Source organism: Rhinichthys klamathensis, unplaced genomic scaffold (assembly GCF_029890125.1).
Source record: "Rhinichthys klamathensis goyatoka isolate OS25496 unplaced genomic scaffold, OSU_Roscu_1.1 h1tg000467l_1, whole genome shotgun sequence".
NCBI lineage: Eukaryota > Metazoa > Chordata > Actinopteri > Cypriniformes > Leuciscidae > Rhinichthys > Rhinichthys klamathensis.
In genome coordinates this window covers 1069969-1094945 of record NW_026606956.1, presented here as the reverse complement: position 1 = coordinate 1094945, position 24977 = coordinate 1069969, and the positions used below count along the sequence as shown (strand labels likewise).

The 24977-nt window shown below is 37.8% G+C and overlaps 1 protein-coding gene across 2 annotated transcripts; it reads right to left on the bottom strand.

Moving 5' to 3' along the window:
• Positions 1–838: 838 nt before the first annotated feature.
• Positions 839–24977, bottom strand: tle5 (TLE family member 5, transcriptional modulator). Of its 2 annotated transcripts, none has more exons than XM_056236834.1 (7): positions 24572–24977; positions 11678–11766; positions 7665–7728; positions 5857–5901; positions 3623–3685; positions 3389–3463; positions 839–2077 (listed from the first exon to the last, which is right to left on the bottom strand). In XM_056236834.1, the coding sequence occupies exons 1-7, from the start codon at positions 24596–24598 to the stop codon at positions 1850–1852; spliced, it is 591 nt and encodes a 196-aa protein (XP_056092809.1). In that variant the 5' UTR covers positions 24599–24977; the 3' UTR covers positions 839–1849. The 2 variants fall into 2 exon arrangements, with proteins under 2 accessions (XP_056092809.1, XP_056092808.1); XM_056236833.1 differs by having other exon boundaries at positions 843–2080; positions 24572–24974.

Sequence of the window (24977 nt, the reverse complement as noted above, 5' to 3'; positions counted from 1 at the left end):
AGCTTCTCAGAGGATTCATCTAATATTCTCTGTCTAAGACAGCACAACACAGCTTCCAAACACATTAGAAATCAGGCAAACAGGTATATAGATATACAGTACGTTGAAGGGCCTTGTAGAAATGTTCTTTCTTCATTTCAAAACTATTCATCACGTTTCGTCAAGCAGTTTGAAAGGACAGTTCACCCAAAAATGTAATTTACTCACCCTCATGTTGTTCCAAACCTGTATGACATTCATTCTTCAGTGGAACACAAAAGGAGATGTTTTGAGCAATGTTCAAGCTGCTCTTGTCCACACAATGAAAGCGAATGGTGACCACAACAATCAACGTTTTTTTTTTTCAGATAAATGGCTTCAGAATATAATACAGGAGTCATATGGACTAGTTTTATGATGCTTTTTCCATTTTGAAGCTTGACAGCTTTGGTCCCCAATGACTCTCATTGCATGGAAAGGAGCAGCTTTGACATTCCTCAAAACATCACTTTTTGTCTTTCACAGAAGAATAGTCAGTCAAACAGGTTTGAAACAACAGGGAGATTCAATCATCATTTATACACCCTCATGTCGTTACTTTCTTCAGTGGAACACAAAAGGAGATGTTTAGAGCTTTCCCATTTAATGAAAGTGAATGGTGACCACAGCTATCAAGCTAAATTTCCAGTGAATAACACCTCAAATTTCTTACATTTCTCAAACAAATTGCTTCAAAACACTTGGAATGGAATACAGGAGTCATGTGGCCTAGTTTATTTTTTGGTCCCTATTCACTCTCAAGGAGCAGCATGACCATTCTTTAAAACGTCTTCATTTTGTGTTCCACAGAAGAAAAGTCAAACAGGTTTGAAACAAGATTTGATCATCATTTACTCGCTCTCATGTCATCTGTATGACATTCTTTTATTAAGTACAAAATAAACGTATGTTTTCTGTGGAATACACACTCTTTTCCATACAAAAAATAAAATAAAACAATAAATGGTGACGCTATCAAGCAACATTTCCAGTGAATAACATCTTAAATTTTAGTTTTACACACAAATGGCTTCAGAACAATTCAAATTTAGTACACAAGTCACATGGACTAGGATTTTTTGTCTCTCCCCATTCATTGTATGGAAAGGAGCAGTGTGAACATTCTTCAAAACGTCTCCTTTTGTATTCCACAGAAGACTGTAGGTAAAATAATTTTGGAACAACATAAAAATAAAACCTCATTTTTACTTGAACTATCCCTTTAAGGTAGGATAGATGCAACAGCCGTGCCTTCGAGAAATAACACCGATCCTTTAAACTCTAAATGGATTATGCTGCGGCTAAGTTTTTAGATGCAAAGTTGCTTTTAGTCTCAGAGTTACTGCCTAGGGCCAAAGTGCTTTTGACTCAGTTATTGTAGATTGTAGCTTTAAAAGGTGAAAGATTTTAAGAGGAAGAGAGTGAGCGGGGGGAAAAAAACAAAAAAAGGAATTATTACCGAAGGGTCGATGGTCCATTAACGGTTGCACCATTTTGTAGACCATTTCCACAACTAGCATAAGAAATATACAATTATATATATATATAGATATATATATACACGCAGGCAAGACATAGTGTAAAGAAAATCAAATCAAGCATCAGTAACACAATAAAAAGGTGGATTGGTATAAATACATATAGAAAGCTGCGGGAATGAACCAGAACGAATGACGTTAGGCATGTGAACACAGTAGGAATTTAGAGGGAAGATAGAAAGATGGAAAAAGAGTGGAAAATTAAGGATAAGAAAAAGGGAAACAAGTGGCTCTGCTCTACGTTGAGCTCTGGATGATGACTGGACGAAGGAACGGGTTTGGCGGCGGGGCAACTAGTCGGACTTGTCTCCGTCTTCCTCGCGGTGGCTGTCGGAGGTCTCGCGTGTGCTCTTGTCCTCCTTGGCCAGCTGGGCCTGAGAGGCCAGGATGCTGGAGAGGGAGAAGAGGCCGGAGCTGGAGGTGACGGCGGGGAGGCCGGCCGGTTGGCTGAGACCCAGAGGGAGAGGGGTCATGGGCAGTGCCAGCCCCTGCAGCTGAGAGAGCTGGTGAGCCTGGAGCTGCTGCTACACATCACACACATACACGGTTGTCACTTCTGGAATTTCTTACTTTTTGTTACACTTTCTTAGTTTACTTTTTGCACAACATTATTATGAAATTGTATAGTTGGAGCTAGTGTTGTCAGTGTATTTGATGTCATTGGGGGGTATTTGTGATGTATATGTGTGGTATATGTGTGGCATGTGTTGTTGTGCCAGTGTATTGTTGTCAAGACACATTCCTATCAACTGTATTGTTGAAATGGCTAAATAAATCTTTGACTGACTTTGAAATACAGTTTCAACTCAAAAGTTTGATTGGATGAACCTGCCAATTCTAAATTAATGAATCAAATCTATATACACTAACATTCTAAAATTTGGGGTCAGTTAGATTAAAAGTTTTATCCAGCAAGGATGCATTAAATTGATCAAAAGTGACAGTACAGATATATGTATAATGTCAAAAGAAGACTTCTATTTCCAAAAAAATGCTGTTTTATTCTAATGGCTGCTGAAAATTTAGCTTTGCAAACATTTTATTTTAAAATAGCTTATTTTAAATTGTAATAATATTCCACTATATTACTGTTTTTCCCCTAAATAAATGCAAACTTGGTGAGAATAAGACAGTAAATGATAGTATCCATTTATCTATTTGACGGTTTGACCTATGGTACTTGGTGCAATAACTGTTTACTGTGATTATTATTTATTAATAAATGTAATCAGTAATGAATTATTGAACACTGGTATTTTAAGATCACTGTATAATTTGATAAAAATATGGTCTTTTATGTTTTATTTAATACTCTTAATTGAGGTAAAAAATAATTACACTGTATGGCCTCTCATATTATTTATAATATTGCTTGTTTACTCCATTAGCACTGTGGTTATTTTTCTTTATTTTTGCATTGGATTATTTTGCGTTATTACTGTACAAAGCAAAAGCTGCAAACGCTTAATGAATGTTGTTTTTGTCATGCACTGTATTATTGGTGTACATTTTACAAGACAATACTATTCTATTCAGTCTTTCTACTTAAATTTTTATGTGTTTAACCCAATGTGTTGCTTGCCGTTTCTTTGTAATTATTCGTGAAACTTACTAGCAATTTCTGAGTGAAAATTGTTTCTACTCTAAGAGTTAAGATATCAGAGAGCCATATAAATGCATAGCTACAATGCACAAAACTAATTAATAATGCCTTTCTTTATACATAATAAGACTTCCATAAACTCATTCAGATGCATTTCCATAAACAGCCTTGTGTATAAACCTGTGTGTCATCCACATGAGTCCCCCACGCACACGCACACGCACTTTACCCGTATGATGGAGTTCATCTCTGGTGGGGTGACCTGTTTGGCTCTCTCTATCGCCCCCAGAACCTGCTGCTGGTGCTGAAAAAAAAAAATCTGAATCACAATCACATCTCATGCTATATGCTCCTTAAGATCCCACATTCACATTAAAATCAAATCAGACTAACTGTGAGCGTTTCAGACGGAAGTGTAATGCTATAAACTAAATGATGAGGTAGCGCTGCTATCTCTCTGTACCTCTTGAGACAGGTAAGGCAAGACTTGAGCACAGATCCCATTTAATCTCTTCACGATCTCTGCCTGCAGGGAGGGAGAAACACACACACTCAGCAAATTCTTTCCCTTTTGTCACAAATGGTCCAGTTATTCAGCTCCAAAAATATAAACAAACATATTCCTGACTACGTAATTGACAGCAAAAATAAAAATACAGAATAAATAATTAATTATTATAACATATATATATATATGGCTTGCCTTGATAACACTTGATGGCTCATAAGAAAATGTAAGAAATAATTTGTTTTTGAATATCTTATTTTTAGCTATATATATATATATATACATACACACACACACACATATATATACATGTATACTATATACACACACGTATTTAGGTAATAAAACTACTAAAAAAAGAGATTGATATATAGATGAAGATAGAGAAAGCTCATGTTAGGAAACGTGATTTTTCTGAGCACTGAAAAGCCTGCAAGAGCTTGAGAATTTGTGTGCAAAAAAAAAAAAAAAAAAAAAAAAAAAAAAAAAAAACACGCAGTGGGACAAAGAGAGAGGCAACAATAACCCTGTTTCAATAGCCTGCCATACTGACACTTCTTACAGCATGCAAGAGAGAGAGAGAGAGAGAGAGAGAGAGAGAGAGAGAGAGAGAGAGAGAGAGAGAGAGAGAGAGAGAGAGAGAGAGAGAGAGAGAGAGAGAGAGAGAGAGAGAGAGAGAGAGAGAGAGAGAGAGAGAGAGAGAGAGAGAGAGAGAGAGAGAGAGAGAGAGAGAAAGTGAAATGACTGCATACCAAACACCGGCATGCCTTATTCTTTGCATTCATGCCCTGTATTTCTCTTTCGCACACACTCTTCCGTGGCTGGCTGACTTTTTAAAAACATATTTCACCTGTGTCACATAAAGGGTCAGGGACTGATGAATTGTGTTCTCGAGACTGGCTGCAGCGGCGCAATGGCACGTGTTTAGATTTCGACGCCCAACTAACCACTAACTGTTCTGTAAATCAACACTTATTGGAGCATTTCTCATTTTGAGGGGGGGAAAAAAACAATTTCAGTCACTGCACGATTCAAATACTCATTTCTATATCGGTGATGCCAAAGCTGAATTTTCAGCATCATTACTCCAGTCTTCAGTGTCACATGATCCTTCAGAAATCAGTCTAATATGCTGATTTTCTGTTTAGAACACATTTCTTATCATTATCAATGTTGAAAACAGTTGTGCTGTTAAATATTTTTGTGGAAATTATTTCCGGATTTTCTGTTTGATGAACAAAGTTCAAAATAGAAATCTTTTGTTACAATGCAAAAGTATTTTTCGATCAAATCAATGCATCCCTCCTGAATTAAAGAATTCATTTCTTTTTAAAAATTGACGCAGAAATGCAGTGTACACAAAATATTTTGCCACAAATAAAAATGAATAAAATAAAGGTATTTTTATAACTTTTTTTGTGATAGAGCCATTAAAATGTTAGAAAGGCAAGCCAAAAACAACAAAAAAACAGGTAAAAATTCATTTTTATGGACTATTTCAGTGTTTTTGTGTCCCATATTCATTTAAAAATCTCCCAGCTATCACAGCCTATAAACTGTAGTCAAATAGTATGCCATGAATAAACCAGTTGTCATAAATTGTTAAAGGGATAGTTCAGCCAAAAATGAAAATTCTGTCATCATTCTGTCACCCTCATGTCGTTCCAAACCCGTAAGCTTTTGTTTATCAATCAAAATTTTAAATGTCAATGGAGGGACAGAAATCTCTCAGATTTCAATCCATTGAACAAAAAAGTAAATTCGATCTGTTCATCATAGAAAGCGATCTAGTCTCTTCAGAAATTTTAAACTAAACCGCTTGATTCATATGGATTAATTCTAATATGGATCTAATAATCTCTTTATGATCTTTTCGAAGCGTTAAAGTGGTAGTTGCGAAGACTGTCAATGGAGGGACAGAAATCACTCAAATTTCATTTTAAAGAAATTGTGTTTTGAAGATGAATAAAAGTCTTACGGGTTTGGAACAACATGAGGGTTAGTAATTGGGTGAACTAACCCTTTAATGCATAATTTGGCCCCCTCCTGACACTTCTGTGTTTAGACAGTCTCAAACTAAAGCATCAGCATTCAATAACGTTGAGCAACAGTGATGAAGATGAACATCTTAGAGTGTAAACTGGATGGGCGTAATTTCATCAGATTAGACGTAGAAGCGACGAACTCACCTGCTTGTGCATTTCGATATTCAGCCCATAGGACATCTCATAGTACTGCAAAGAAATAAAAGTCAGACATGAACTTTTTTAGTATTACAGCACTGAACATCTAGAACCCCAGTGTAACATGTGCGGGCATACTAGCGCGTACTACATGCGAAAGTGTTAGCCTCGCTCATCATCCACACGTCAACGAGCAGCGTAACACAACCTCTGCAGCTAAACAAGACTGGGGAGCATCAGTGATGGAGCCAGAGTTGGATCAGGGTCGGCTGTGCCAAGCAGCAGTAGGTCCCTAAAGCAATTACCACCCACGCAAAGCGGACGCCCACCCTCCCCATCTTCCAGCGGGTGCGGACAGAGCGGGGGAACCCGATAGGCTATTAGAGGGAGGGAGGGCGCTCTGGCTGATGCGCGTGAGAGCAACGCCGCACAGATTAAATGAGATTAAGCCGCTCGACGGATCAATTAGAGGCGGAATATCAGACAGCAACACGAGGCCCGGGCCGGAGACAACGAGGTTAGAGTGGAGGGGAGGGAGGGAATATCATCGGGGGGGATGGATGAGAAAAGAGAGTGCAGAGTATGGACAAAAGAAGGAATAGCAGACAAGGTAAAAAGGAGGGGATTGGGGGTGGAAGACTAGAGAGGAGAGGAAGACAAAGCATACATGATGCCTGAAGATCACGGCCAGATTCAACATGAAAGATTTTTGAGCCAAGTGGATTTCTAATGCAACTTCTTCATTTTTTTTTACTTGCATTCTAGAAAATTAAGTTGCACAATTAGTGAAAGTAAAATATTTATTGAAATATAAATTGAAGGATAATTGAATAATTAAATAAAAATATAAAATAAATAATATAAAAGAATCATTAAGTTGTTTGTTAATAAATAAACATAATAAATATACTTGTATAATATATAAACAAATAAATATATAATATTCAAAACAAGTTAATATAAATATAAGAATGAGAATTTTTATATATATATATATATGTATATATGTGTGTGTGTGTGTGTGATAACCGCCAAGTTGTACCTAATATAACATAATAGATTAATAATATAAAAACCAAGCTGAAAAAATATTTTAAAACATATTATATAAACACACATATTTATACCACATATAAGAACCACTAAGCTGAAAAAACCTATAATATAATAGTTGAGTTGTTTGTTAATAAATACATATATAATATTATATATAAGAACAGCTAAGTTGTTTGTAAATAAGTAAATGCATACATGCATAATATATAAAACTGTTATATAATGTGGCTTTTCTTCTATTATATTAAGAATCGTGAATATATATATATATATACACACACACACTGTTGTTTGTAAATAACAAAAGAAAAGTAAATATATAATATAACAATCTTATAAGAATATAAGAACAATCAAGCTGAAAATTAATAATATAATATAATGAACTGCCAAGTTGTCAATAAATAAACAATATAATATAATATAATATAATATAATATAATATATAATATAATATAATATAATATAATATAATATAATTCCTTTAGTCAAGTCTAATCTCATCTATGATACCAAGTAGGTCAGGTATGCCACTGGCGTCCCCTCAAAAGAGAGGTGCATGACGCCTCTGGGTGGACAGGAGGTAGAGAATGTTAATAGAGCAGCAGAAAAGACCGTGTTGAGGCAGACAGAGAATAAGACACAATGAAATCAGACAGGTGAGGGCTAGGTGAGTTTCTTGTGGATGTGAATATGTTCCGGGACATCTAGCCTAAGGCGCATCCCTCTGGAGGAGAGTGCGTTCTGTGCAGACTTACCATGATATAATGACGTTGCATTTCTGACTTCTCACTGGCCAGCTTGTCACATTCGAGCTTCAGACTGAAAAGAGGAAAAAAAAGACTGGTCAATAAAAAAAGAACAGACACCGACTAGACATATATTATGCAACAGATCAGTTGAAGAGTTCAGACTGCTTCAGAGACTTTTCGGACTTTTTCACATTCTTTTGGCAGAGTCGGTAGATGGGGAGAGAAATTTAGTGCTAATATTCAGCTAAAAACGCTCTAAGGCAGCAATATACTTTAGGAAAACCACTCATTAAATGTCACATCTGTCAGAAAACTAGCCAATCAGATTCAGTATTTAACAGTAGCATTCAAGTAAGAAATTGAATAAACAAATGTTAAAATAAAACACTACATAGAGTTTACTGTATAAATTATACATTGATTCTTATTAAAGCTACAGAAGTTATTGAGTGAAGAGCAGTAAGTGATTTTCTTTTTGCCTTTTTTTAATTAGGCTAACATTAATGACAAATGGTAGCTGCTGTCATTTTAAGACCGAATGCACAGATCTATTATACAGATACGCATCTGATTTTCTCCAAATTGTTTATGGTCACTTAAGACATAACTGACTGCCTTTATGTAAATCTGGTGTGCATTTGACAGTTTAAGCGCAATACGACGTGAAAGAGAACTTGGTTTAGTACTCACGAGCTGTGTGATAGGCTTTTAGTGTGCGCACAGAACAGAATGCGAATAAAATGTTTAACTGGCAAGGCTTTAAAACACCATCTTGAGGCGCCAGAACTGCAACTGACAGCATGTGCACTGTAGCACGATACTATGATATTTTGAGTTAAATTGATTTATTGGATGCAAAAATTGACATTTTGTTCAAAAATATTTGATACATTTTTATTACTGATTTACATTTTTATCATTTAGTTGTGGCATTATTGAGGAGAAAATGGCAGGAACTGGTTTATCACACCACGCAAACTGGAATCGAACCAGAAGAATTTCCCACCATGCACCATGGCTCGATGTGATGTCAGCATGTGCGCAAACCACTAGGCCGTGACTCCTTTCAAGACACATTATTTCATTTCTTCCCCCAAAAAAACAAAGTGAATAATCAACTAGTAATTCCATATGGAAAAAAAAAAGCGGAATTGGGAAAGCATCTGAACAAAGAAAGCCAAGAGAAAGCATCTGATCTATATACAAATAAAGTGACACGGCATACTAGAGGTTTTTGTTTCGTTGGCGTATGACAAGCATTCTGTCTTTTCATACCTCTCCAGTCTGCTGCTTCCACTTATCCCAAAAAAAGGGGTAAAAAAACTGGGCTGTTATGACTGTGTAACATATATTGGGGGTTGTCATGGTGACCATCCTCCCTGCTGCCAGGCTACCTGTGATTGGCCATGCCAGCCACTGATTGGCCGAGACCTCCTGAAGGTTCCAAAGATGCTCTCAGAGAAAAAAAAAAGACGCCAAAAAACGACACATTGATGGAGTTTTATTGCCGTTTCTTTCCGCCTCCAAATCGCTCCTGCTGTCATCCTTATTTTGATTTATGTATTCCCTGATCTATTTATGCATTTGTAGAAGGGAGCGACAGCTCGGCGAGGCTCTGGGGACCGCCTGCAGTACATTTCCTTTAAAAGGCTGAACGTAGCACCAAAAAAGCCCTTGTCTGTTGAATCTCAATTGAAGTCAATGGCGGTGAATGCATGCTCTGAATACACATACAAAAACGTAGGGCCTATTCTTCTGTGAACCAGGGTTAAATGAGGGTTTGCTCGTTGTCATGGGAATAGGGAGGGAAAGACATGTTGCCTTAAAGACGGGACAGTAGCAGCGTCTTTGTGTCTTTAAAGAGTCTTCCGTCTCCATTTACAGGAGTCAAGGCATCAGACGGATCAGATCATAGTAGCCGCTCCGTGTTAATCGGCATGGGAATGAGGCACTAGGGGAAGCTTGTTAGAAGTGAGAAAAAAATATGCCGGCTAATAGTGAATTTAGTCACACTGCCTTGTAGAGGACCGCCCTAAAGAAACGGTTAAAAGAAATGTTGTTTTGAACCCAATTGGCTTGCTTTCTTTTGTGAAACTTTTGATAATGTGCTGGTTGCTCTTTTCTAGAGTAGTCTGATTCAAGAACAAATTATTCTTATGAACTGGTTCTTTAAGGAATTGGTGATTCCTTCACAGAATTAACTCACCGAATCAATCAAAGCAGCAAACTGAATTAACATCTGACTCATTCACACACGAGTCATTACTTTCATTATGTCATTACTGTTTGACTCGTAAGGTTCTGGTTGCTCAGTTCTGCTTCTGAATCAATCAGAGGAGTTACTAAATAGGCCTTCATTACACTTCCAAATTAGAAAAGCAAGAGCTTAAAATAGTAGCGTAAAATTATGTCAGCTGTAGCCTGTATCAATGGAAGTGCCCATAGCACAGGACTGTTGTGACTTATTGATGGACAGTTCATCATAGATACTTCATCTATGGCCCTGTGTATTACACCTGGATGCATTTTGCTCAATCAGATCACAAGTGGACGACGCTAAATACAGGTGTAAACTGGGTCTAAAATGCTTTGAGTTTATCCACTTTCGACCACTTCCAGAGGTAGTCGAAAACACATTCGACCGGATTGTTTTCGTAGTGTAAACGCTCATGTCGTCGAATGTGTTCGAACAGCCACTAAAGATCGTCTACTCTCCGCCTACTGACCTAATGCATAAACATTACAGGAAGCGCTCTAGCCAGACGGGATTTAAACTTTTTCCGCTAAAGACCCAAGTTTGATTTGAAGATGAAAAACGTACCATGCACAATATTCTCTCAGCATTCCTGATTTCTAACACACACACTCACAGCGTTTGCCGTGGTCAACACCGGCAGCGCTGACAATAGCCTCGTTGCACATTAAAATGGAAGATTAGACAAATGGTAGGGTATCATGTAAGGCTAAATAAACCCATTTGAAACATCTACAACTAAGTGTAGCGTAATTTTCTTGTCAAAACTGGCGATCGTCCATTGACAATCCAATTACGCTACTAATCAGGGCAGGATATGACAACACGCAGAGTCAGACTGATAAAGGTCTATTGACATCTGACTCACTCACTGAATCACAAGTCATTACTTTCCTACTATAGTCGGATTCAAGAACAAATGAGTCTTCTGAACGGATCTTTTAACGAATAAAACAACTTATGAGTTATGGTTCTGAATCAATCTGGCAATTCAATTCAAGTCAAGTCAAATATATTTATATAGCGCTTTTCACAATACAGATTGTATCAAAGCTGCTTCACAGTATCAATCAAAACAACTTAACAGTGTTTGTTTATTACTGGAAAAAGACATCCAAGTTTGGTAGAGCTGATCAGTGGTATGATGGGTCACAGAACTCCCTCACAGAACAAACTCAGTGAATCAATCAAAGCAGTTGACTACATCTGACTACTTTCCGAATCATACTGTGCTGGTGTTTTTTTTATTTATTGTAATCTGATTCAACAACAAATGACTCTTATAAACAAATTCTTTTGATGAATTGCACAAGACAACTCATGAGTTATGGGTCTGAATCAAATTGCTGATTCCTTCACAGAATCAGTCAGAACAGTTACTAAATTAATATCTGAACGAGTCATTGTATTTGCATCTAAAGCTTCAAAAAGGATGCAAAAGCACCTTATCAATGCAACGCATCATAAAACAGGTCCATACAGTTCGAATGTTAAAGTCGTTAAATTCAATAATTTTCTCAAATAAAAGTAAATAAATGTTTGAAATAAAAGCCAGAATAATTGACTCAAACTTAAATGAAAATAAACTAAAAATATAAAAATATAAGCTAATTAAAAGGAATTAATAAAATACTATAATAGTAAATAAAATGACTGCCACAGAAGAAAGAACGTCACACATGTTTTGAACGACATGCGAGTAAAGGACGACTATTTGCATTTAAGTGAACTATTCCTTCAAGGTGTTGCAAGTGTGTGCGCATACCTGTGGTATTGTGCTTGAAGGAACTGGAACTCGTCCTTGATGCGGTCGCACGAGTCTGACGTTGTGAACTTCAGCTGCTGCGATGAAGCCTGGAACGAAAGCAATTTACGGCGGTCAATTGCATTATTCAGAAAGCTTGAGTCGCAGCATCAGCTGGGCATCCAGAGGACGGAGCATCACAGCAGTTTCAATGCCAAGAACAGAATTACGGCCAAAAGCAGATGCAGCTTTCTAAACAGGAAATTTTGTAATCAAGAGTGAATTCAAGTGTACTGTATAAAAAGCAGCAAATAAAATCTCACAGGGCTTATTGCGATATTCAAAACTCATAATTTAGAAGGTGTCATTCATGTCTGGAGCTCGACATCACCCAAGGTTTTTGAATTACATGTATTCGGCTTGCAGGTGAGCTTATTTCCCTAGTGTGGGGGCCACACCTGCAGGGAAAATGCAGATGTTATTGGAACCATTTTGCGCTTTTCAGGGTAGATTTTTCCTAGACTTGGTGATATGTTGGCGGTTTTCCCAATAAGCAACTGCCACACTTGAATTTTGATGAATGCAGCCCTTCCAGCTGTAATTCTAGTAATGCTGAACCCCCCCACCGCCAAAAAAAAAAAAACAGAATCTCTGCTATTACCAATGTTTCAGATTCTGGCTATTGAAAATGAACTCTAAAAATGTATATTTTGGTCATTTTGACAACTTTGTTACGTGACAGTAGAATGAAGTGTTCTCTGGGTAGAATGGGTCGACGATGAGCAATATATACTTTTTTTTACCAGTCCATGTAGACATGAGTCAAATGAATTTGAATCTTTGGTGAATTAATGTGAATGACTCACTTGAACCACAAGTCATTAATCTCAGACTCAATACGAAACAATGTTTCGCAAAACTTGAATTATAGACAAAACGTCCTGTGGTCTCGGTATATTAAGTTTCGTTAAAATATGTCAAATGTCATTTCATTTACCAATAACTTTGCAAAAAGCAGGGTTTTTAGAAAATACTAAATAAATTATAGACAGAAATTGGAGATATAGAGGTAGGGCTATACATTGTAGGGCTTGACTAGGATTAAGGAAAATAATAATTAAAAAATAAAAAGCTTCTAGCCCTTAAGGCCATTGCACACTGAGTCAGAAATTTTCGTATGCGTTTTTTCGTATTCGAGATTCGGTGGCTCTGAATTGTCAAAACATCATTCAAACACCATTCAAACTGATTGCTGCGGAAGTGCGGATGCGAAAAACGCAGAAAATCGAACACGATTCGATTTTTTTATGACGGACAAAAGTTTCGGAGGCAGTGTGCAAGCGTGATTGACATAACGTGAGGTCGTATTTATTTTTTAACGTGCGAAAATTTCGGATGCGAATTTCGGACTCAGTGTGCAATGGCCTTTAGGGTTCCAAAATCCAAAGTTATGACCCAAAACGCAAATCACCTTATTATAGTGCCACCTAGTGTCGGACGGTTGTGTGTTTGTGCGCCAAGATTAGAACCATTCTGCCAATTTTGGTGTTTCTACGATTTGAGGTCTATGACGTTCATACACTTTTAGGGCAGAAAGACGAAGAAGAAAATCAGTACAAACACATAAATAAGATAATAATTATGTTTTCATGTATGATCTTGTGGTCCTACAAGTAAAAAGATGCAAGAAAACTAAATTCAGACACTAGTCATCCATCAGCATGCTGGACTTGGTTGGGTTTTATTTGACGCTCTGATCTTTTCTGAACAATCAAGCAGTTAATTCATCATGTCATTTTCAAAATTGCCAACCCGTTCTTGACTCCTTTCGAGTGTTTGCGTTTTTTCCGTTTCAAAAATCCTGTGCCACTCTGCAGGTGAGAGCTCGACGGATGAAATTCTTGAAGCCCATGGTACGAGCGGACCAACCTTTAACACAAACTGTGTACTTAGCCCGAGCGCTCTGTGCTCCACTGCATATGAAAGAGAGGCTTGTGTCAACAGCGAGCACTTAGTGCCCAAACAGTCAATCTTTTTCAGACGCCGCTAACAGTAGTCCTCACATTTCTGCGTGACCACTGGAGATACAGTTTCCTTAGGGAATGCTGGGGGAATGGGGCCGATTGGGAAAGTTTGAGTCGATAGCCCCTGCTGGAGTGTCCGGCGACGGGGAGATCACGGGTGTTACGTACGCACAATACCCGCTTTCAACAGAGGCCATTGCTGACCTGCTTGCTACACCATAACGTCATCCATGCGGTTTAAGCAGGCACTGAACAGTGTTAGCTGTGTGCTAAGCAAAGAGAGGACTTTAAACTGGTCTTTAATACATTAATACAAGTGTGTTGATTTACAGATTTACACATGCTGTGTGAATGAAAACATGCTTTAGAGTCCTAAAGAAATAAATACTGAGCAGAATAATGGTTCTTTTTTATAATGACTGACCTTTGCTACTTTGACATTTAAGTGATGCGTTTATTCAAAGCAACTTCAAGTACACTTACAAGTCAATCTTTATATTGAGTTTCCTGGAGTTAAATGCCTGGCCCAAGTATGCAATGGTGATTTAGCAACATTTACAGAAACGTAGTCGCTTAAAATGTAATATTTTACATATCTTAAATGTAAGCTTTAGCAATTAAATAGCTAAATCAATATCAGGTTAATAGTGATGCCCAAGTTAATTTGTAGCATTTTAAAGAAATAGATTTTAAGTGCTTTATTTCTTTCTCGTTCTGTTTTTTTGTTTGTTTTTTTACAAAAAAAGTATAAAATTTCAGTATCATCCTAATTACTCATCGGTCTAATAATTATCAATACTCAATACCATAATACCTTTAGTGTCTTAAACGAGTGGTCATGTGCATTAGCATTGTTCAAATAAAATATTTTTTACGTGTGAAAACTGTGAATTGAGCAAAATAATCACAATTTATGATACCATTGTTGTCAGATTTTAGTGCAAATTTGAAATATGTTATATTTCACTTCTGTCTTTTCCCATTAAAGTAGATATGAGCTGTACTTGTAGATCTGGAAATAGCTCCTCAGAAACCTTGCAAAAATAGCCACTGAGTGATCTGACTTTTTCAAAATGACTCACGGCTCTTCTCTACCAGTTGAGCTACAGATTCGGTTTTTGAATCGCACCTTACTTGCAACCTTTTGGTTACCAGGTCAAATCTTTAACCACTAAGTTACACCAGCCTTAATGAAGCGATGGAAACCTTCAAGGTTGCGAAGCTTAGTCTAATGATTTTAAGCTTTAGAGCAAATCCCATATTCACTTAAAAAAAGAAAACCACACACAGACGGCACTCATGCAGCACAAGAGCCAAAATATGGGACAATCCCTAATTTGACTCTGCCTCTGTGCGCTTCTCCTTTGAGATGCAATTAAACCATTAAAAGGCTTTATACGCTGGTGGGCAAATTGTGAGTCTTCTGTGGCTAAATGGGATTCATCATTCCCGTAATTTACAGTTGTGCCTCCCACCCCACCGTTTAACAGAAAAAGAAATGTTCTAGAAAAATCTTTCAACTCTAACGTTGGCAGTTTTTTCCCCCCATCCCAAGGGATTACATACAAAGACCCAGATGTAGTTATCTGAAGAGGAGAAGAGAGTTTTTATACTTGAATTACAGCGAATGTAGTTCGGTGAAATGCCGGAAAACCAAGAGGCACTAGGATAACTACAGCCAAATCCTCACCCCTAGTCTTCTGTAACTGATGCTATGTTTGGAATAGCATACTACTTGTACTATTTCTGCAGTATAGTATGTATACCACGCAGAGTATACATATACAACACCCAGTGGACTATGACATTAGTCAAAATGTGAAGTATGAAACAATGCATGCTGTGAGGAATACAGTATCCCACAATGCAATGGACTCAATTTGAACTTCAATTTCTTGATATTAATTATTTGACCAAACAGGGTCAAAGACTCCAGACTAGTATAAGGCTATGTTCACAGTCACACTGTCAGTCCAAATCAGATAATTTGTGTATCCGATTGGAATGTGATCTGAAATTATTGACTGGCCACATTGTGTCTCGCAAGCAACAGTTCAGATCCAATTTGTGTGTCCCATGCTGCCCTTTCGTTTTCCGGAATATCTGCTTTGGTTTCTATGGCAATGACATTGCGTTGGTAGGTATACGCCAAAAACAACAACAACAACCACAACATGGAGGGGTTGGCAATACAAATGTTGTCTTATTTACAACATGACAGTGTGTAGCCGCCGCGCTGGACTACTGCGTCTTCTGAGGCAGCGACAGAACCGTAGGTCAAACATGTCTCCTATATCATCATTTTCTGCTCATCCGGCACTTTGTAACAACACAACCTTGTTGTTTCTGCAGCGACTTTCAGCATGTTTCCTATAACAACGTCTTACGTTTACGTTTTACGTGAGGTGAGAAAAATCACAAACCATGCAAAATCCGATCAGAGCAGTCAGACTGAAACGGATTTCCAGAAAAGCGATTTGAATAGGATTTCAAACCTCTGAACCTTATGAATGTAGCTCGAAACAGATTAGCAAAAATCTTATTTCATGTGATTTTTTGCCGTTTACTAAATCTGATTGGATTTCAATTGGATATACACAAAATTAGATTTGGCCTAATAGCCTAAAAGTTGTATAGATAGAGGAGGGCCTGATTATTATGGTGATATTAGTGTAGCTATTTATTGCACCAAAAAGTCCATTTACCAATAATAAAGCACAATTTGACCTATAAACACAGACTAAATAGTAAAGCACTGACTTGTTTCTCAGGTTTTACTGAAAATTTTGGGTAATTTATGGAGGTTCAGGTTTTAAATTGCACATTATTCATAATTTTTTTAACTTAATGGGAACATGGTAACTACATGTAAAAACCACAGATGAATTACCATTACCATAATGGTATGTAAATTTGGTTTCTCCAAAACAAACTTTGTATTTGTATTCCCACTCAAAAAACAAACCGAACACAAAACGAAAAACAAAACAAGAGTTTAAAAGGTTAGGGCTCCTAGGTTTATGTAAAGTTTGACTCATTTGAGGTTCTGACAGGGGTTTGTAATGGAGATTTCTGTGCCAAATTTCATGCCACACCACGCTTAAAACAGGTCTAAAAAAAATTTAAAATAGGGCAACAAAACATTTTGTGGCACCAACGGAAGACAGTTGTAAAATGCAACTCAGCAATGTAAGAACTTGATTTAACAAGAACAGACCTCTTACTGTATCCAAACCTGTATCCACATTAGACTTAAGGTACAGTGTGTCTTCAAAGAGGCAAAAGCCTCAGGGTGAACCGGAAGCCACACCGCCAAATGATGGAGGTGGCTAATCATGTTAAGGCAGGAAGTTGATTTTGATGATTATCTCTTCGCCCATCCTCAGTCACTGCAAACCCTCACCCCCTTTCACTTTAGGAGAAATGGTGTTATCCCACTTCCCAGCTCCAATCCATCCTCATCGAGTCGTTTGGAAGAGAATTATTCAACTTTTATCACTTCAGGCGCCGCACACTCCCAAACACAAGCTTCCTCTCGCTGGAAAGGCTGACGGAGGCAGTCAAATTACAGACAAATAGCTGTCACACAGCATAAAGGATACACAACACAGAGGGTAGGGGGTAGTGAAAGAGAGAGAGAGATCACGAGAGCGAGCGACGGGAACGTCAGTCAAGAAGAGAGCTCAAACAGCACAGCGGCTCACGACTGGAAATTAAAAGCAGGCGGCTCAAGGTGATTGCGAGATTACAGATGGAACAGTAGCGATCGTGATTGATGGCTTGTTGGTAAAGAGCTCGGCATGGGTCAGAGACTCCGGAAGACAGCCGATTACTCCCGACTCTGTAACAAATGGCACAGCTAGGGAGGCGAGCGACTGCCCACAAATAATGACCCCTTGGAAAGAACCCTGGAGTCTTATTCACTTCACGTTTCACAGTTAAACCAAAATAGCTTATAAGATTGGTTTATTAACATTCTACTGCAAGTCTATTTATTTCAGCATTATTTACAGTATACTATAAGGGTATTTTGAATTAGCTTTTAGTTTTCATTTTAATGACGGTTTAAGTTTTAGCCAATTTGTTTTGTGCTTTTGTTATTTTTATTAGTATTTTATTTCAGCTTTATTTTAAATAATGAAAAAGATTTTTTATAATTTTAGTTTTGGTTAACAATAACAACACTGATGCAAGTTAAATACAACTTAGAATCCAAAAACAGCTGTGCACATTCTGACAAATACCAGACAATGGAAAGTGTGTTTACATTAATGCACATATAATTGAACAAACTATATAGTCTAATAGACTAAACTGTAAAAATCAGTTGTTAAATTTGAACGGATGGATGACGGAAAGTTTCGGGTAGAAACAACAACTTTGTCAAAACAATCCCTGTACACACGGATCCGCGAAAATGACTAAAAACGCTGTATTTATGCCAGACTAGTAGTTAGCGATGTCACTTAAAGAAACACTGCGCGCATAGGCTATAGACTGAACATTTAATATGTTTGCACATGACATCACCGTTAGCACAAATTCACATTTTTGTAGTTCACACTGAGACGATAAAGGTATATCGTTTTTAAAAACGTTTAACTTCACGAAAGTTTGCGTTTTCAGGCCCCCAACGCATTAAATGTGTACATTGTGTACATGCCCCCTGAAATAATACATAAAAAACCTTAAACTCGACAACACATGATGCGAATATCGCACGTTCGTGGCAATCGTGTCGGCCAATTCGCATCGCCCGGCACCAGTGTTGGGAAAGTTCACATGATCTAGTTCAAAGTTCAGTACACAAATTTTAAAATGAACTAGTTCAGTTCATAGTTCATACTTCAAAAAACTAGTTCATAGTTCTTTTTTTCCATATGTTGCTGCGAACTTTTTTTCCTTTTCTTTTTTTTTTTATTATTGCCACAGCCCATATACAACCACAGACAGCAATTATTTTATCGACGGGCAAAGTTTGCACAGAAATGTAAGATTTTTCCCATCCTCACCGACCTTGTCATGATACAACTCGTTTAAATGATCATAGGACGCCTCCTCGCTCGCCGCTTTGTCGAATACATGCTGCTTTTTGTCTTGATGACGCATGCGGTGGCTGCGGTGCGACACTGGTGGCTGGTGTTGCCAGATTGGGGTTTTCGCTACATATTAAGGCCTATTTACGCGTGTTTTAGCCGGGTTTTCGCCTGGAAGGCTCTATAGAAATCTGGCACCCTATTGAACGAAGTTAAACTGAGAGAGCGTGCGTTCACACTTCACAGACACCAGAATGAACTAGGGATGTGCACGAATATTCGAATTTTCGATCTGTAATTATTATTCGAAAAATAAAATACTATTCGAATTTTACTACATTGCTTTGCTGCCCGTAAATGCAGTGAATCCATGATAAATCCCAAGCACTAACTCGCAGTTATAATTAAATGCACTGGGTGGCGCTGTGGAGTGTGTTAACAAGTTGTGTGTATTTGATCACATAATGTTGTCGTCTGCCTCGCGAAGTTTGGAATTACTTGAAAATGATCTTACTAAATGGAATTACTTTTGATCGAATTAATTAATTAATCTGAGTTATAATATCAACACAATGAGAAATCACATGAAATCCAAACAGTCGAATGAGGAAAGACAGCTGACCATCACTGCATTCACGACTGCAGGTAAGCCAGAGACTGCCTAAAAGGACTTTGGGTAAGCGCAGCTGGACCCCGCGTGATCCGAAATGATAACTTATCTTATAGCAAAATGATTTTGAGACATATACTTCCTTTAAGTTTCGTTGAGGGAGACAGGTTTAAGAACAGAAAACGCAAAGTGCTGTTAGAAACTTAGAACACCGTTATCTTTGTGTCTCTGAAGCGTCTGTCAGCGAAGCGCCTTTTCTCCCTCGAGCATAAATTGCTGGCGGCGCCCCTGCATGTGGATATTGTTTTTCTCAATAAAAACGTGAAACAATATAAACACGATAATCATATGCTAACTCGTGTGTGTGTGTGTGTACGTTCTGTACGATATCCGGCGCAATCTGCTTTATTAGGCGTTTTTTTCCCGTTCGCGCTGCTTAAGCATGCTTTTATTAATGCTTTTGTTTTTTATATTTTTTTGTTTACACATAGGCCTTCTGTTTAATGTTTTCAACTAAAAGAAAACTTTAACATATACTGTAAGCTTGTTGTGTATATTGCCTAATTGTAAGCTTGTTCAGAAGTGGTAACAAAAACGTGAAAAAAAATTAAACTTAAAAAATAACGTCTTTTTCGTTAAACGTCATTTAAATAAACGAATATTCGAATATTCGATTTTTATGAGCCCGAATATTCGAATGCAATATTTTTGAAAAATGCCCATCCCTAGAATGAACGAGTTCACCGTAACGTTTATCAGGCAGTAATTCAGTACGTTCAGTTCACGTTCGCCCAAAATATGAACGAGTTCATGAACTATCGTTCATTGAACGCGTTCAGGCACAACACTGCCCGGCACGAATTCGCATCTATTCTTCTTTGCATTGACTTTGTATGTAATCTACTCACGCAAATAATTAAATTCGCTTTTGGTGTGAACACACCATAAGAAGAGAGCTGCTCATGGTGTTTGGTTGTAGAGGCGGAGGCGCTTTAGGAAGGGTTCTTTAGCCCGGTGTGTCTTTCGACAGGCAGGTCTGAGCGAGGTGCTGCCACATTAAACAGTCCCCCACCAGGATGCTTTGTTCCAGACCGCTGCTTTACTCTGGGGCGCAGCTTTCCCACAGCGCAAGTCCATCACTGCCAGAGAATACTGATGCAGCCCGTCTGTCTCAGTGGCACACACACACACACACACATCCAGAAACATGTGTGCAACATACAAAGCCTCTAAGCCACAAGCAACTGGCAAAAAACCTGCGCTGGTAAAAATAATCCTGCGACGCAATTATCCCAGCACGTGTCCTTCACACCAAAGGCCAGGAGGAACACAAACAGTCAGACAAGCTAATTAAGCCATCCGTGCCTCGTCCTTTCACCACAGTACAGGCCGAGCCCATTCACGGCGGATGCTGTATTGTCAGCGCCTCTTTTGAAGCGGCCTGAATTTTTCATTTAATACTAAAAATCAGGGAAATAAAGGAGTCAGTGACACCTATGGGCACTCTTTTTCTTTGTCCTCTCCACATACACTTTTTCAGTCCAGAAAGGTGTTCGAAGACCTATTTGCGATGCTAATGAGCAGATTTGCCATCAACAAACAAGACATCTGCTCAGGAGTGTGTGTGCGTTACAATTTCAACCTGCAGAAATGAACACTGAATTTGTTGCCGTCTATTTACTTAATTGATCAAAGACTATTAGTCATGGTTGCAAAGGCAAGAATTAAAATTGCTACATGTTCATTAAAATTCTTTATTAAAATTTATATTTATGTTTTTATATATTAGCAGTGCTTGTTAAGGCACACATTATTACTATAATATTAACATGCTTGAATTAATTAAATTACTTTATTTAATGTATGTGTGTGTGTGTGTGTATGTGTATACATATTAAATTAATTGATGTATATTATAATATAAAACACAAAAATTTGTGCTATACATGAAACATTAATATAGTATCGCCAACAACCTCACAATACGATACAGATTGCAATACATATGATACATGTATTTACAATATGATTGAATTATTATATTTAAGATATTGAGTCACATCTTAAACTGTAACTCTCGCAACATTCACTTTATTTTTGTCGAGTAGCACATCTAAATGTTAATTTCAGTTTAATTAATTTAAACGACCCACTTTTAATTGAACTGAGAAATTACACCAAAAAAATAAATAAAAATATGACACAACATTGTGAGGGAAAAGGCGCAATATACTGTCTGAAATATATTTAAAGCACATTTTTGTCCGAATTATTTCTTCTTTTTTTATTATTCATATACTTGTTACTTCAATATTATTTTTTTCCTTTTAAAGGAACAGGAAATTTTAAAAATACTAAATCGGCAAGTGACGTGAGCCAGATTTAAACTTTCACCACTATACAACAAGCAAATAAAGTAATTTTTAAATCTTAGCATGGAAAAAAATAGTAGCCTAGTTGCAGTACGCAATAAAAAAAATTTCGGCGTGCATGCATAAGCGAGCGTGTGTGTGTGTGCAAGAAACAGAGTTTATTTAATGAGCAAGATGTGGGATTATCCGCCGCGTTGAGGGATCTGGGGAGGGAAAGACGGAGATCTGTCCTGCTCACTCGACTTAGGCTAATAAATCTGCTCCGAATGCCCCACCCAAAACATCAGGTCGGGGGCAACACACACACACACACACACACATAGGTGTGTGTTCATTTCTGTGCCAACTCTCGCTTCTCTTTCAAGCCATTACTGCAACAATGGCTTTCAGAAATGACTCCTTGAAAAGCCACAATCAATGGCGCACTCCAATTCACAAATCCCCACCATTATGACATCACTCGTCTGGATCTCGACTCAACAAACAAAATGGAGGACAAAACGCTATTAAGTGTCATCAGGCACACAAAAAATGAGATATGTTTGCAGGTACTACTTACTGAGTAACGTTAGTACAATGCCAACTAAACATTTCCGGTATTTTAGAGCGCGCACAGCGGGATGCGTTTCCAATACGTAGGGTTTAAATCTGTAATGCCTGATATAACTTGGTGTATTGGGTCTTAATACTCCAATTAAGGAGGGTAAGGTTCGAAAATGTCGTCACGAGAATACAAACATCATTAGATGACCTTGGAAAAAAACGGTCGCGGTGGGCTTGCCCCATTAAAAAGGCTTGTGTGTACAACTACACCGGGGTGAACAATTGAAGTCATGAACTGTTCAGGCTGGTCAGAGTAAACACTTTCTGTGTCAAGTCTGGTGAGAAGTCGTTGCTATGGAGTCACAGCGCCGTGGCAACAAAGTAGTGCCGACTACAACTGGGCCCACATTTTCTCATGCTCCCTGTCGGCCCTTCATTATCAGACTGTAAAGGAGCCGTTCAATTCACCATCTCAGCTCAAACGCCTGAAAAATATATGATATGACATGATATAGTTGGATGAGCTATTCATTCAACAATCAGCCCAATGCAAAGAAGTCCTGGTGTTAGTCAACATCAAAATTTACCCCATTGACTTTCTTAATGGGTCAATGACATAAAAGAGTATCCATGATTTAAAAAAAATCTAGTTTAAAACAAGTGTAAAGTTCATGTACTCTTCACATTCACGTCGGTTTCGTATGATTTCGAAAAAATTCCATTTTCAAGAAAAGGTTTTCAAGGATTACTTAATGACTCAAAAAAATGGTCTTTATTAAATCTATTATTCAAGGACAAAAGTTTACTTTGCACATTTAAAATTCATTAAAAATCCCTTTTTTGTGTGTGTGTGTGTTTGAGCCACATGACATTTTACAAACTAAAGTAACCTTGACTTGCCTTAAAGTACAAATATGTGTGAAGCAAGATAAAGACTTAAATGATGCAAAAAAAAAAAAAAAAAAAGAAATTCTTGAAAAGGAAACCTTGTTGTTATCCTTGTTTGACTTAAAATAAAAGTGAAAGATGCTCATCGCAAAAGAGATGTATTTATAATGCATTTATTTTTAATAAATTAATAGGAACAAAAATAAACATCATCGACCCAATGTGTTCCTGGTCTAATCTAAATCTTTAAGATAAACCGCGCTGCCACTGAAACGACTTTCCTCTGCGCATGACATCACCAAATCCACTTCACACTAACCAATCAAGTGTCACCCTACATTTTTGCTCAGTTTTACTTGAAAATACGGAAAAAATAAAATGTTTTTTACGGAAAAACAAAAAAACGGGCAGAGGATGCCACTTTATGTTTATTTTAAGTGGTGATCAATTGTGACAAGATCATTTTAAAGCAAAATCAGATCATGCAGCTCATCGACACATCTAGTTCCTTACTATTTCCAGCCATACAGCTTTAATCAAGAGCGCCTAATCAAAATATATGTCATATTAGCTCATTAATCAGCAACAGCCAGCAGGAAACTTAACATGTGATGAGGTTTCACAGTCTGGGCATATTGCAAATACTCTAAACCCACTTTTAAATCACTTACCTAGGTTAGTCAGGCTGATAAGGAAGCAACTCGTTATGTGTAACTTAATCCATAAATGAGTTCATAAGCAGTGATAGAGAATTTGGCTAAAAGATCAAGAGGTGGTGCACACACACACACAACACACACCTCTGCTTTGCTGCAGGGAAAACATCTTGCATAATGCAAATACATGTCATTACAGATTTACACCTTCGGTTTTTGCCAAAAGTAAAAAAAAAAAAAAGAAAGGAAAAAAGAGTTCTTCAAAAGGTCTGTGATTGCAGTGCTAGTTAACAGATGGATTTTGGCACTACTCCGTGTGAGCCACTGGCAAAATGATGAGAGTTCATCAGAAAAGACTGAAAGATGTCAACATAAACATCTGAAATCTCATAATTTCATGCGTTGTTGCGAAGTACAGACTAATAAACAGATATACACGGTTATGCATCACATTTATGAGGTTTGAGAGTGAAGTTGAATGTAATAAAACACAATTCACCAACTGTTAAATGTCACAAGCACACAACATCTACATTGTTCCCATTTGCGAACCCAGTTATGCCCTGCCAAATCACGCGCCATTAGTGGATTTTTTAAGTCAGAAACGAGTGGTTTGGAAATATAAAAGGTTATAATACGATATTATGAAATATGTGTTACATTTTTAATCTTTGCGATAAGTTTCAGCAGACACACACTTGCACGGATGTCTCTCCTGCCAATGCTAAGCTCAAGCCAGCTAACAACATCAACACAGCGCCAGCAAACAGCTCGATTTACACTCACCGAGTGCCTGGATTGTGGAAACATCATGTCAGTTTTGGTCTTCGAGGTCTTGCCTTCTCCTCCTTAAAGAACAGGGAAGCAGTTTGCTCAGTAGACGTGTATATTTAGTGAGTGTTTCCTTTGTTTCGTCGCTAGCTCCTGTGCCAGCTACAGGCAGCTCGCGCTGCTGCTATGGCAATAAAGCACAGCCTGATGATGTGTGCCGCACTGAGCGCGCTCTTTAACACGCATTCGGCATGGAAAATGATCCGTAGATGATTTGCTGGAATCTGCTGATTTGATATGGTATCTTTCCTGTCCTTTTTCCACGTTGGGAATGAGCTAAGAAAAGGGCTGGTGTGTCTCTCTCCTCCCTGGTTGGAGGAAACCGAGTAGCTGTGCCTGTGCAAGAGCTGAAGTGGAGTTT